This window comes from Centruroides sculpturatus, unplaced genomic scaffold, assembly GCF_000671375.1.
Source record: "Centruroides sculpturatus isolate CEXI.00-Female unplaced genomic scaffold, Cexi_2.0 scaffold86, whole genome shotgun sequence".
Taxonomy (NCBI): domain Eukaryota; kingdom Metazoa; phylum Arthropoda; class Arachnida; order Scorpiones; family Buthidae; genus Centruroides; species Centruroides sculpturatus.
In genome coordinates this window covers 644614-659522 of record NW_019384475.1, presented here as the reverse complement: position 1 = coordinate 659522, position 14909 = coordinate 644614, and the positions used below count along the sequence as shown (strand labels likewise).

Sequence of the window (14909 nt, the reverse complement as noted above, 5' to 3'; positions counted from 1 at the left end):
TACAAGTACAAATTGAGAAGGAAGCTCTGTGGGAATTCCCTATTTTCGCCAGTCCTGTCAACTTCTGTCATAGAGCACGACTATGGGTACTTGGCTTTCGAGTGCCGCCGGATGGTTCAACCTGCCGACAGACGTTTCGCATTGCATCTTAATTCTGATAAATGTCAATAGAGGCGCTGTTAACGCTACAATATAAATAAGAATATAGTAATTTGCGCGCCGGTGGATTTTTTTCTCCAGGCGAAGACATTTCTTATGCTATAAGTAGGGTGGGTATTATGACAATGACTTTGAATATTATGTGACCGATCGCTCGATTTGCCGCCCGCGTGCGGTGCACGCCTTGCACGCCCGCTTACGGTGGGGCTGATAACCGTCGTTGCTATCAAGAGCGCTGTAACCATGGTCACAGCCACTCTATGTAGTATATTCTAGCTCGTTGATACAGTATTTAGAGGCGATCGGATGGCCGAACGGTCAAGGTGGCCCGGATATGTCGGACCTCGTCCCTCATCACCAGGCCGCCCCATTGTAAACATAGCCAAACCCATAATAGGCTTGTTAAAAAAGGCCCTCTTAGTATCCACAGGGAGAAAAGAGTTAAAACAGTTTTAAAAAAGATACAGTATTTAGAAGTTCCTGGAAGTTTTCGAGATATGCAAAATAAGTTATAAAGGGAAGAAATTTAAGATTTTTACTTAGAGTTGTGTAAAAAGAAATTAATTCCTGAATGTACCGTAATAGATGTAAAGTACTGTAAGGTCTCGTTTTATGCGGTGGATACGTTCTACAGAAAAGCGCATATAAAAAATTCGCATAAAAAAGACTTTACTTGCCTTGAAAAAGTAGGGATACGTTCCGTAATTTTCTAAAATCGCATAAAACCAAAACAACGAGTTAAAATTAACTTAAAACCGCATAAAAAAAGTTTGCAGAAATTAAAAGAAATAGGCTGCTTATTACTGCAACTTGAAATCAGCAAAATTTAAACTTGCTACTTATTATAAAAATGAATAAAACACCGCTAAAATAAAATTTAATTTCAAAACAATTACAGTTTATACCTTTCAATGCAAAACTAGAATGATGTAATAGTGACTTGCCGATGGTAAGTATCATGTACAAGGGGAATCCCCGAATTGCAAAAGTTCACTCTAAAAACAAATCATTGACATCTGGATGTAAAGAGTTAATTAAAACACCTTTAGTTCCTCGCCCGAGTTAACTCGGGCAGGTTACATAGCGTTACATAAAACATGGTCCTTAAGGCTTAATTTGTTTTTGAATTTTTGGAATGTTTTTTAAGTCTCCAAATTTTCTAAAATATTTAAAAATATACTGGCAGCTAGTGTTCACTCTACTTTAAACCCTTGTCCTCCCGCGACGACTGAGAATGCCCCGGGAAATCCAGCTCCAGCTGTGTTCAAGGTCATCCAGATGTGTAAACAATGACTCATTGGTGTTAAATTTCACAGAAGGGCGAGACAAAGGAAGTTAAACTTTGAAGCTTTTTCTTCAAAATTAACGCATTTCTTTCGTTTTTTTTCAGTTTTAAGTATTTTTTATGTTTAATTACATTTATATAAAAAATTGCTAGGAACTAAAGCGATTAAGGTAGATCTAGCTGTCCTTTACATCCATAAACATTATATGTCAGTGGAACAAATGGAGTAAGCTTTGAGCGTTCCACGATTTTTGGAGACTGTCTATACGCGGGCTTCCTAAACAAGCCTATATGTATGTTTGTCCAAGAAATTTTTGGATGAAATACAAACCGCACAACTTCAAAATTGCATAAAAATAATCCGCATAAAAAGAGACCTTACAGTACATAGTTATCTAAAATATTCATTTATTTTTTACTTGTTTTGAATTCATACTACAAAATACAGTACTTATCATCATCATCATCTAACTTTGAAATGACACAAAAATATCTGAGATTCATCTAAATCTAATATTGAAAAGTATGATCCTAATAAACTACTAATGATTTTACTGTTTTGAATTGATCACAATAAATGGCACTTATTGTTTTTACTTTACTTCCATATTCTTAGGAGTATAAAAAAAAATACTAAGNTAATAAAACATTTAAACTACTTATTTCAGTTCTAAACTTATTATTTTGTTGTAAAAATTCCATGACTAACGTCGCCACAACAGCTCAGCAAAAAAGTCACCAACACCTCCGCAGGCTAGACACGCCCCCCCAGTTTATAATAATAAATATCTAATCATTTTATATTAATAAAATTGGATTAAATCCTGATATTGACATAATTTGAATGATTAATATAATGCATAGTACTTGTTCAGAGCATTCTTTGAATCAATGACTAGCAAAGAATAGTGCATGCTTTCTGCAGGATGGCAAAAAGTAACTATGCAAAATTTGGGTGCAAATCAAAGGGTTTGGCAATTTGTGGAGGATGAAATCAGAGGAGTGAGGGTCCAAGTTTTAAATTAACATTTTTTTGGAGGATTGTAGACTGAAAAATTTGTCCAGATTGCTCAAAAGGGTTAGGAGTTTGGGGTAGGGAGATGAAATCAGAGAAGAGTGAGGGGTCCAAGTTTTATGGTAGTCATGTTTGCAGAGAAATACCAGAGTAATTATGCAGAATTTGATCCAGAATGGTCAAAGGGTTTGGGGGTTTGTACAGAAGACAAAATCAGCAGGTAGAAGTGAGGAATCTGAGTTTTAAGGTAGCTTATATATATCAGAAAGTACCAATAGTCCCTTGACAGTTATATTTTGTGACAATTGCAATATTGGATGTATTGGGCATTTTAACATTGATAAGACCTGTGTATGTGTACACCTAAAAAGTAACCAAAAGAACTTAGATATCTACCTATGTTAATTAAGACTATACTATACCATTATTTAAAAATAAGAATTAAATATTAAAACAATGAACACTAAAAATGCAATAGGCCTTTGTACAAAAGTGTAGTTTCACATAAGGGAAGTAAATTCACTCCTTATAGTTGCATTTGATGATATAAAATATATTTTTGGATTTGGTTCAGGTAGTTGTGTATGTTTATTTTGTCTTCATAATTCATTTCTTATCACACTATTATAAGTTTAGAAAAGCTCACCAGGTGGCAAAGGGGGTTGACTTTGAATAGAGATGATGATGCAAGACAAATGTTATAGTAAAAACGTCTTTTTTTGTGCATTTTCCTTTTTTAATACAAAAAAGTATACAGCTTATATCCATCTGAAGGAATAAGCTTTCCAATAGCAAAAGAATTTTTAAAATCTGTTCAGTAGATTCCAAGATTACTTCTAGCAAATAAACAGTCTATACTTAATATTTAAAGCAATATGTTGCTAACCAGTTTAGAAATAATTAGCTGTGATTATACAAGCATATTTATGTATGTATGTAGACAGTTTATGAAACTTGTATAATTCTTAATAACTTAATAGGAAAAAGATGTCTTCAGAAATGAAGTAATGAAAAATGTAAATTAATTTTTTATATGTTGAAAACAGACAGCAACCTTAAAATTGTCCAAATTTAACTTTAATTAAAGATAATGAGGGAGAAGAAATCATACTTAGATACAATGCTTACATTTTACACAGAGAATGGAATTAGTGTGTTTGTTTGTTTATTGAAGCTTTATTTCTAAAAATATGAATGTATAATTGTTCTAGAAACCCGAGTGGATTAGATTTAGCTACTTACTCAAACAAGAAAATAGGAATACTTCCATTTTCTTGTTTGAGGCCAATTGCGTTAATGATGCAATGCAAGGTATTATTTTGTATTTGATCTTTATATAGCTGTATAAAAACTGAAATGTTCATTTATTCTTTTATTGATATAACTTAAGATATAGAAGTTTCTACAATTATATTTGAATAATTTTACATATTTTCCAGCTTTGTCTTTATCTGGAATGTTAACTTTAATAGTAGTAACAATTTTATGTTCTAGTAATCAAACTAATAACTACTATTGTTTTTGACTTAATGGGTTTTAAAACAACTATTAAAACTCCTACCTAAGGCTATTTGTTTAAGCTTTTATTTGTATTCTGTATAATTTATCAAGCATTATCGATTTAGAAGTACTATATAACCAAAATATTTTTGGTAATAGTTTATTTTTGTTGTAAAATTCAAATTATCTAAAAGTACTTTTTAAAAATTAATTTAATACAGAGTTATTTCAAGGAGAGAATATCTTAGAAAAATAGAAGTTATTTACTTTATAAGAATAAAATATGCAAAAAGTCATTTTTACAGGACGTTTATTTTTACACTGAATTAGCTGAAGTATTCAACATTCAAATAATAATCTAAATTATCAATATATTGGAATGATTTAACCGATACCAGATTATTAGATCTGTTTTATTAGTCAAACATCCATTCATTACAAACTTCCCAAATACTTTCAGAGAGAAGCAATCTTGAATTTTGTTGGAATTCAGTTCAATCACAAAATCATACTTAAAAAACTCTCATTAAGAATTTTTACATCATCAGTACTTGATAAAAATTCATAGAACATCTAGATTTCCTATATAAGAAATGGTTAAAAATGTGATGAAGGTAATATGTTTAGGCACTAAATTTTTAAAAACAAAAACTACAGAATAAGCCATAAAATTACCACCAGTGGAATCTGGGTTTCAATGCAATGATTTGATCTCCATAATTTATAAAGCATTATGAATCAGGATTTCACTCCATTCTCCACTTGTGCTAATTACTTTGTTGTAAGTTGGATTCAGCTGCATTGTGTAGAATTATGACATACCTTAATATTTATAATTATGACTTATACCTTTAATATGCCTAACAAATCAAACTTTTTAAAATTTGGACCTAGTTTTGTATTTATACTAAAGACGATTTGTTTTACAGTAAACATGATTTATTCAGTTTATACAGATAACTACAAAGTCATTTATTTATAGGCAGCACAAATAGTTCTGTACCGGTCAAACAAACAATCATTATATATGATACACAACTATGTTAGAGTTTCATATATTTATAATGAGAATACAGATATGTAACAACCATTCTCATCATTGAATATATACATTCATTCAAAAACAGCCAACCTTAAATTACATTGCTTTCTCAAAAGTTCTTTATGGTATATAGAAAATATAAAAAAATATAGCATATTTATAAAGCTGCGGCAAAAAAATCACCGCAGGGAAAAAAGCTGGAATTTCTTTATTTAAAACAATGGCAGTAATTATGTACTGTACAGGTAAATTTGAAACAATTGCCTTTCTTAACAATACAATCTACATATATACACGTCACACCAAAAGAGTGCTTGAAAGATTAAAAATTTTTAAAAAAATAAAAAATTCCATATTACTGCCATTAGGTATTGAAAGTTCCTGTTGTAGAATTTATGTACGCTCTCCCAAAAAAAACAAATTTTCGGAATTGCAGTACGAGAATACTTATTTTGTAACCAATAAAAATATACTTTCCCTAAAGGAAATAAGATAATAATATGAATATTACGAAGAGTTACGCAAAAGATAACTCCCATTTGTATAATAAAAATGCCATAACAAAGAATTTGCTATCAATAAAACAATTACTAAAATACAACATTATTAAATTAATTTCTTGGGAATTTCCCAGGGGAACTCCTCTCGTCCAAAATGGCCATAGCAACTGGTCTTCTGGTAAATTGGATTCTTAAGTTGCAATTCCCTATAATAATAAAATAAAAATTTCACTTATTCATAATAATAATATTTTTACTTTACATGTTTTCTACAACAGTGCTACTCAAAATAATTGATAAGGATTGGTATTGTTTATCCTACTATGCTTGTATATGATTGATTTTCCTGGAAACTTTGGGATTCAATCTGCAAACCACTTTGATAGCACTTGTCTGTAGTACATGCTTCACATATTAACATGTGAAACAGGATTTATATTCACATATAAATCCTGCTTGTGTTTCACAATATAGAATAGACCGTATGAGTGATGTTCATCTCAGCCAAAATTAAAGCATATGCAGATATGGAAACAATTTTAAAAATAATCTTTTTAGTCAAATTTTTAATAATAGTTTCTGTATAGTTAAAAATACTGTTAAAGTATACAGTTTACTTATTTAATGGTAATTCATTACTAAAATGGTATCAGATAATGCATAATTTTAATTATTTTTTTACTTTGGGTATAAAAATTTGACAGGTTGCAGCATTCCTATCTTTGTATTTTATTTACAAAGACAGGCCATATAGGGCCAATGACCATCTATCAATGATAATATATTACAGAAGTTTCATCACTAGTATAATTTGGGCTTGGTTTTTCTATACAATCAAATGATAAAACTGAATTAATTAGCCAAGTTCTGGTATAATAGTTAAGTACATAGACATTACATAGTTTGGAATAAAAAGAGAATTATACTCCAGACTAGTCTAGATTAACTTCAAAATTAATAATTAGACAATATAAGATAGCAACAAAGTATTGGACTAGAAATTGGCTAACAATTATCAAATGATAAGTTCCATTAAAATCATCTTAGCTTTAACTTCCAACTTTATATTAACAAGATGTTCAGCACACAATATATTAAACTAAAACTGTAAAAACTTAATTTATTTAACACAATAATAAATATTTTGAAATTTTGGATGGTGAGGGTTTTAGAATTCATTAAATGAACAAAAATTCTAGTTAATTATACTCTTGCCATAAATTTCTAAATTTCATCTTTCTTTTTTTTAAATATCATTAAATCAAGCAATATTCAATATGAAAAGTTTCATTTTAAAGTTTTACTTACTTCATTATTTTTCCTGGTCTCAGATCAAAATTCTGATTAACTAATTCAAGCAGTTCTCTTTGGGATAACATAGACGTTCCATAAGTAAACACACTGATAGAAACTGGTTCTGGAACTCCGATGGCATAAGATAACTGAATAATAAAGCATTTGATAAAATATAACTAGATGAAAAATATCTAATTCTAAAATGATTCCTTAGCTACTTAATAAATGAACCAAAAAGATATCAAGTCTTGTATCTGACTCACCTGTACTAAACAACGTCTACATAGACCAGATTTCACCAGAGACTTGGCCACCCAACGGGCTGCATATGCTGCTGATCTGTCAACTTTTGTGGGATCCTTTCCTGAAAAAGCACCACCTCCATGGGCACCCCAGCCTCCGTAAGTATCAACTATAATTTTCCTTCCTGTGAGACCTGCATCACCCTAAAATAATAATTTTGTTAACTTAATTATTACATATACTAAGCAATGTTAATTCATAGTTAAAAAAAAAATTGTTAAGTGGATCAATAGAATTGTTAATTCAATAGCAATGTTAATTCATAGTTAAAAAAAAATTGTTAAGTGGATCAATAGAATTGTTAATATTATATTTAATGAACAAAAAGGATTAAAGAGTTGATTATTATCGTTTACTTTATATGGAAAGACATTGGTTTATTTTGAAATATATAGGGTGATCATAAATTATCTCTACTCAGAGATTTCTTTCTAGACATCTGGGAAAAGTTGGAACAAACTTGGTAATACTACTATCCAAGAAATGCAGAAGTGATCCTCATGAAAAAAAATTTTAAAAATCATCATCAGTAGTCAGTGTGGCACTTTGATATGAGTAAAATCAAGATGTTTTTAAAGATTACAGTAGAGCGTCGATTTTCCGAATCAATTGGGGACTGGGGTTGTTCGTATAACTGATATTTCGTATAACCGATTGATGTACGAAAAAATAGTTTAACGTATTCGATGTTGAAATTTTTCTCCGTTGCATGTCGCTTTGCGTTGAATTTTCATCGATGTTAAGCCTAACAAAGACTATTATATCGTTAAAAATTATTTTTTTATTTTGTACAAACAAAATAAATATATTGAAAAATATAAAAACAATAAAAAAATTATACTTCAGATGTTAATTTAGTATCATAAACGTAAAATATCTGAGTATCCCAAGACATAGCCAAAGATTGAAACGCCACAGCACCGGCGAAAATTTAAATTTGCCGACTGGAATTCTATCGGATGATTGACTTTCGGAAAATCGACGCACTACTGTATTTACATGTACCAACCTTACAGCAGGCATTTATACTTACTGGCTTAATTTTGTTTTCTCAAGACCAAAACTTTAGATTAATAGTGTTTTTCCCCCCTCGTCCAGAGTATATGAACTTTAAATCTCACAGTCTAAGGTGCAATAAAATTCCTCAGTATAGCCTCCATTATTGCCTATTAGAACTTGCAAACAATAAAAAAGTTGTGTTCGATTTCAGAACAAAAGTAATCTAATATTATTCACATGCAGTTTCATGCTGTTTTTAAACAGACAGATTAGCAACCCAACTCTTTTGAGATTTCCCCACAATAAAATCACAGGGACGAATGAGGTACTGGACAATACCACAATCCCTGATGGTGAGTTTTGGGTCTAAAGTTTTTTCACAATGATTGCTTCTGCATGTCCTGTACAATAGTATTATCAAGTTTGGTCCAATTACATCAATTACATTCAACAGCAGTCTCTAAATGTGCTTTAATAGGGATATTTTAATTATGATCTCCTTGTATGTAAATGAAAGAAATATGTCTTTCCAAAAAGAAAAATGTAAATTTGATAATTTTTTTTGTTTTTAGAATTAATAAATTACTCAAGTCCTAGAATTTAAAGTCTTCTGAAGAGAAACTATCTCCACCTCATCAGTTTGAGATTATTACTGATTTTTATTACATATATTGAATGTTTAACTATTAAAAAATTTGACAGTTTGTATAATGATATTAAAAAAAAAAATGGAAACTAAACAATAAGATTTACAAGTCTTAATTTAGAAGAGGGGAAAAAAAGTTAAGATAATGTGTTATAGTTCTTAAAAAAATCATTTATGCCACACTTACCATTGGACCGCCAATAACAAAATTTCCACAGGGATTGATGTGAAAGATAGTTTTTTCATCTAAATATTTTTTGGGAATAACTGTTCTGATCACTTTTTTCATTATTTCTTCTCTCAGCATATTAAGAGTGATCTGGTCAGAATGCTGGATTGAAATTACTACTGTGTGAACTCTGAGTGGCACTGCGGCTCCATCTTCAAATACATACTCGCAAGTCACCTAAGAACATTCCAATTTTAAAAATCTTATTTTTATTACTTAGAGAATAAACATATTATGAAAACCAAACAAAATTTACCTGTGTTTTTGAATCTGGTCTTGCCCACCAAAATTCTCCGTTTCTTCTCAATTCTGCCAAAGTCGCATTCAGTTTGTGTGCTAATACCACAGTCAAAGGCATGCAATCGTCTGTCTCATCTGTAGCATAGCCAAACATTAAACCCTGAAAATATTCAAGTATTATAGAATCTATATTAGACTTATTTTGTTTTTGTACAAAACAAAAACACTACTATATGATTATATATATAGTTTTGTTTAATACATATTGTTATCAAAAAATCACACACACACACACACACACGCTGTGTGTATTTAATGTATGCATATGATTTAATTATCTGAATTTTAATAAATCAAAATTATAGATGAGATAACAACAGAATATTCTAAAAAGTTAAGATGTACTTAAGTGGAAATTAATATTTAGTAATATAATTTTAACTGACTAGCAGATGGCCAAAAGGCAGTTAAAAGATGTTAGCATATTGCTCTGGAGGAACCTGAGATCAATTCCAGGGGAGTTTTCATGGGCAATTTGACCAAAATATGTCAAGTCTTGTTTCTCAATACCATTGCCATCTTCATTGTGGATCTGACTGAACCCAAAATGGACATGGAATAAATTTAGTTAGTGCCTATGGAGGCAGGAAAAAAATAACTATTCCTAATACACTTTGGATTATTTAGAGATATGATTACTAGCAGTTTTGGTAATCCATAAGTGATAAAATTAGGAGGTGTTACTGTTAAAACTAGTTCAGCTAAGATGAACTACAGAATATTGCTCATTAACTTATATTTGTAATTTTATTTCTACATTAATTTCTAATTCTCTAATTTGAATGTTTATTTTATTATTTGAATGTTTATGATTATTACTAAATTGTTGAAAGTTTAATTATAAGCCTGTATTCAGAATCTTATGAATATTTTAGAAGAAAGCAGTGTTTTTCTATCTGAAAAATTTCTGTAAAAAGGATTATATATAATTAACACTTCAAAGTTTTAAAATAATGTAACTGAAGACACGAGTGAATGAAAATGTTGAAAGTTTTGAGTGAATTAATAATCAAGTTTTTATTATTTAATTATTTTGGTGTAAATATATCTACAAAATATAGCGTGTTGCAGGGAGTATTATATGTCATTTAATTTCTGATATATTTGATGGTGCTATACGAGATATGAATACAGTAGAGTGTCATTTATCCGAAAGTCAATTATCCAAAAGAATTCCAGTCGGCAAATTTAAATTTTTCGCCAGTGCTGTGGCACTGCAATCTATGGCTATGTCTTGGGCTACTCAAATATTTTACGTTTTTGATACTAAATTAACTTCTGAAGTATAATTTTTTATTGTTTTTATATTTTTCAATATATTTATTTTGTTTGTACAAAATAAAAAAATAATTTTTAACGATGCAATCGTCTTCGTTAGGCTTAACATTGACGAAAATTCAATGCAAAGCAACACACAACGGAGAAAAATTTCAACACGGGATAGGTTAATATATTTTTTCATACATAATCGGTTATCCGAAATATCGATTTTCCGAACAACCCCAGTCCCCAATTGATTCGGATAAACAACGCTCTACTGTACATACACATTACAGCTTTATCCATGTAGGACACTCAGGTTTTGAATGATCCTAAAATAATACATTCATTCACTCATGTCTTCAATTATTTACAATGAACAGTTCATATGAATATTTAAAAGAATGTCAACGAAATTTATCATGTTTTGCATTTTGTTTTCTAAACCAATAATTTATCAAGTACTTTCAAGTCTATTAGTCCACATACTTTCTGTTTAAAGTCCATTTTTAAAGTAATGGGGACCCATTCAGCCAAACTACCAACCTGATGATTCACACACGTGAAGAGGTTGGAGGTCTTGTGCATCAATTGCATCTTCAAAAGATTATCAATTTATGTAGGAGAGTAATAAGTCACCTTGTAGACCCTGACCTCGACAGTGAACTGCCAGGTTCTCTATTAGTCCAATTGGAGAATAAACTCCTAATATTAAATTTAATGATCACAATTTATACTTCAAATAAAATCTCATGTTTATTACATTCTAGCAAAAATAAATTTCACTTTTTTTCTTATTGAAAAAGTATCTGAAGTGTAAATTGATGGTAATAATCAAATTTGATACAGAGATTTTACAAAAGGTTTTTCTATCCAATTGAATGGCACAAAAGTATGTGGGTTTATATGAAAATAGTATTTGTCCCCAGGAAATAAAAACAGAAAATATTGATTATTAACATTTGTAGTATACTAGTGTCAGTGAAATATCTTCACTTTAAATTTCATACAGAGATAAATGTATCTAAATGGAAATATTTTAGTGTCAATTATTTTTAAATTGAAAAATAATTCCATAACAATGAAAATACCAATTAAATTAAATAAAACTAATTATAGGCTTTAATGGTGCTTATTCAAGCTTCAATTGAGTGATTATTGTGAAAAAAAATTGGCAGAAACTTTCCTGATTCTCTTGTTCAAATTCTAGAAAGAGGTCAATTAATCTACACATAGCAAAGATTTATCTTTGCTATGTGTAGATTAATAATAACTTCACTAAAGCAATTTATAATTAGTTTATTTTAAAATAATTTAAAATTATGCATTTATCAACAAGAAAAAAAAAAATATGTTGCACATTTTAAAATGTAATTTTACCTGATCTCCTGCTCCGATGTTTTCTTCTTCTTTATCTATGTGAACTCCACTGGCAATGTCAGGACTCTGTTGTTCAATGGCCAATACTAAGTTACAAGTTTTGTAATCAAATCCTATAAAAATTCAAATTTAATTTATTTACATTTATATTTTGAGAAATTACTATAAAAATAAATTATTAGGAAGTTACAAATTCACTCTAAACTGAGGAAAATGTAAATACTACAGACTAACCTTAGATTTCAGTCAAAATGTTTTCTTCCTCCCTAAGGATAACATTTCTGTATTTGAACTGTCTAGAAGAGAAAGTCTGCATTGAAGATGAAAGCAAGAAATGTTTTGGAGAAAGATGTTTTGGAGTTTAAAGATTGACTAAGGTAAGGTTAGTCTGTAGAATTTATTAGAAAGTTATATCTAGAAAAGTTTAATATATATTTTTCTATAAAAATGCAAAATGTAAGTTCAAATACTATTCCAGTATAGATGAAAAGAATGTTCAAAAGATGACAAAACATTCATCAACAGTAACAAATATTTAATGATTATCAACAGATTTATTTCGCTGAAATTACAAAAACTTCAAATCTGAAATTTCAGCTAGTCTAATTTTGGAATTATTGTATTATCATATGCAATATTCAATTGCTCAATGTCTCTTATTATACAATATTTCAGTGTATTGCACATTGCAACATTCTGTTTTCAATAGATTTCTTTAAAATTATTTTTTTAATGCATGTATCTGGACTTTCTTATTATTGAAATCAATAAACTTTGTTTTAACAAAATTTTCTTGTAAAGAAAAAAAGATATGGCATCACAAAGAAAAATACCTCGGAATTCAATTTTATTACAAATAATGATTCATTCCAATTCAATCCTTACCAATAAAATGAAAATACTAGCTAAAAAAATAAACAATCAAAATGTTCCCTAAATATAAATATTATATATTTTTGTCTTGAGAAGAAATAAATGAATAAAAATAAAAACATATTGCCAATTTATTGGCAAAATACATGTGTTAAGATCTTATTTTAGCTTGCAAATCTTAAGATTTAGCTTGAGGACATTGTAACACCCTCCAGCATCTAATCCTTATCCTTTAATTACAGGTCAATTCTCATGGGTGGAAAAATTGAAACAAGCAACATAATAATGACAATATATTTAATTATATCATCACGTTGTTCCATAAGTAATCTTTAACCTTAAGTTGTCAACTCAATTTTGACATCAGTGTGCATTGGATTAAAGCTTATGAAGATAGTTTGTTTGCTAAACAGTTTATAAACAACAAATATTTCATTACTTTGTTGTCTATGAGTTAAAAAAAAAAAAAAGGTCAGTCATAGTAGAGTTAATCAAAAGATAGAGTCATTCAAAATGTTAAAAACTTCCATTATTTTAAGTCATCTTGTTTTTGTATTTTTAACATTAATCATCTCATGCAGAAAATTTATTGGCTTATATGCTACTTAGCTGTAGCATTAGACAATTATTTTTGATCATGATACAAACAAAAATCAGCATTATCAAAAATTGCACAACTCATTTATATGTTCTGTTTGTCCAGTTTTAAAAGGATCAAATTTAGTTTCAGTATTAAATGAAACAGAATCTTGTAGAACACTACAAGGACTGTGCTATACTTGACAGGGAAAACTATGCACTAATAATTTTTTAATATTTATAAATCATTGAATTCATTAAAGTTTAACATATGTTCCAAATTATTAAAAACGTAAAGTGAATTATTAAAAACACAAATATAATTAATATATATAATGCAAAATAATTTAATCTGTTTATTTAATATTAAAAATAGAAAACACTAACATATATTTAATTTGTCTAAAGTAAATATTTTTGAATTTGTGTTATAAAATCAAACTCACCTTTAGATGAATCATCATAGCCAATATGTTTAATAGTATCTCTAACAACCTTCTGATAATCAACAACCGCTCTGGAAGTAATTTCTCCACAAATAAGAATCATACCTGTTTTAGTTACCGTTTCTGAAATTAAACAAGAAAGTTACATTTTAGTTCATACAATAACCTAATATAAATTTTTTAATATTTTCAGCTTTATATAAAATTCAATAGTGAAAACAAACAGAAAGAAGGTCAAATCAAAGATTAGATATTTTAATAAAAGTGAGTGTAAATATTTAACAATAAGAGAAGATGATCGGTTTATATAAAGATAAGAAATAGATAGAGTGATAAGCATTTGAAAGCTTTTCTGACAACATACCGCATGCTACTTTGGCATCAGGGTCTTGAGCAAGATGAGCGTCTAAAATGGCATCACTCACCTGGTCACATATTTTGTCTGAAAAATAATTACCATTTAAATTATAACCATTACTACTTTTTATGCATATAATTCAGTAAGAAAAAAATTACAGTATTTTTAACTTTAATTTTGAACTGAAAAATGATAATTATTTAATTAACTATTAAAAAACTTAAATTATAATTTAATAAAATTCCAAAAGTTTAATGTCTAAATTAAGTATTTTTAAGAAAATATTTAGACTCCTCATAATCTAATTCATAGACCTACTAACCTGGATGGCCTTCTCCTACCGATTCCGAGGTGAATAAAAATTTTTCTCCTCGATCATGATATTCTCTCAACCCATCTTTGTGTAACGGAATCGAGCCGTTTGTATAACCATTCATCATAATTCCTCCTCCGTAACCGTTAGTAATTGCAGAAGGTTCGGTTGATATGCGACTGTTAAAAGACATATTCCTCTATTTAAAAACACGTGAAATGAGAAAAACTATTATAATGGTTGCTTATATAGCGCTAAGCACGTGTCTGACATCCACGTGATTCGCCTAGTGCAAAAATGGAATTTGCCACTAGAGGCGCCCTCAGGAAATGTTTTACGTCGCCATTACATTACGTCAAGGACATTAAAGTTTAAAAATTATTTTTTAAAATTTTAAATTTTATAATAAATATGAAGTAATATTAT

At 29.2% G+C, this 14909-nt stretch overlaps 1 protein-coding gene across 1 annotated transcript; it reads right to left on the bottom strand.

The window, feature by feature from the left end:
- Positions 1-4880: 4880 nt before the first annotated feature.
- On the bottom strand, positions 4881-14759 carry LOC111621298 (S-adenosylmethionine synthase-like). Its single transcript, XM_023363382.1, has 9 exons — positions 14493-14759; positions 14177-14254; positions 13813-13935; positions 11915-12027; positions 9231-9374; positions 8933-9151; positions 7061-7243; positions 6810-6943; positions 4881-5707 (listed from the first exon to the last, which is right to left on the bottom strand). The coding sequence occupies exons 1-9, from the start codon at positions 14674-14676 to the stop codon at positions 5608-5610; spliced, it is 1278 nt and encodes a 425-aa protein (XP_023219150.1). The 5' UTR covers positions 14677-14759; the 3' UTR covers positions 4881-5607.
- Between the last annotated feature and the right edge of the window lie 150 nt (positions 14760-14909).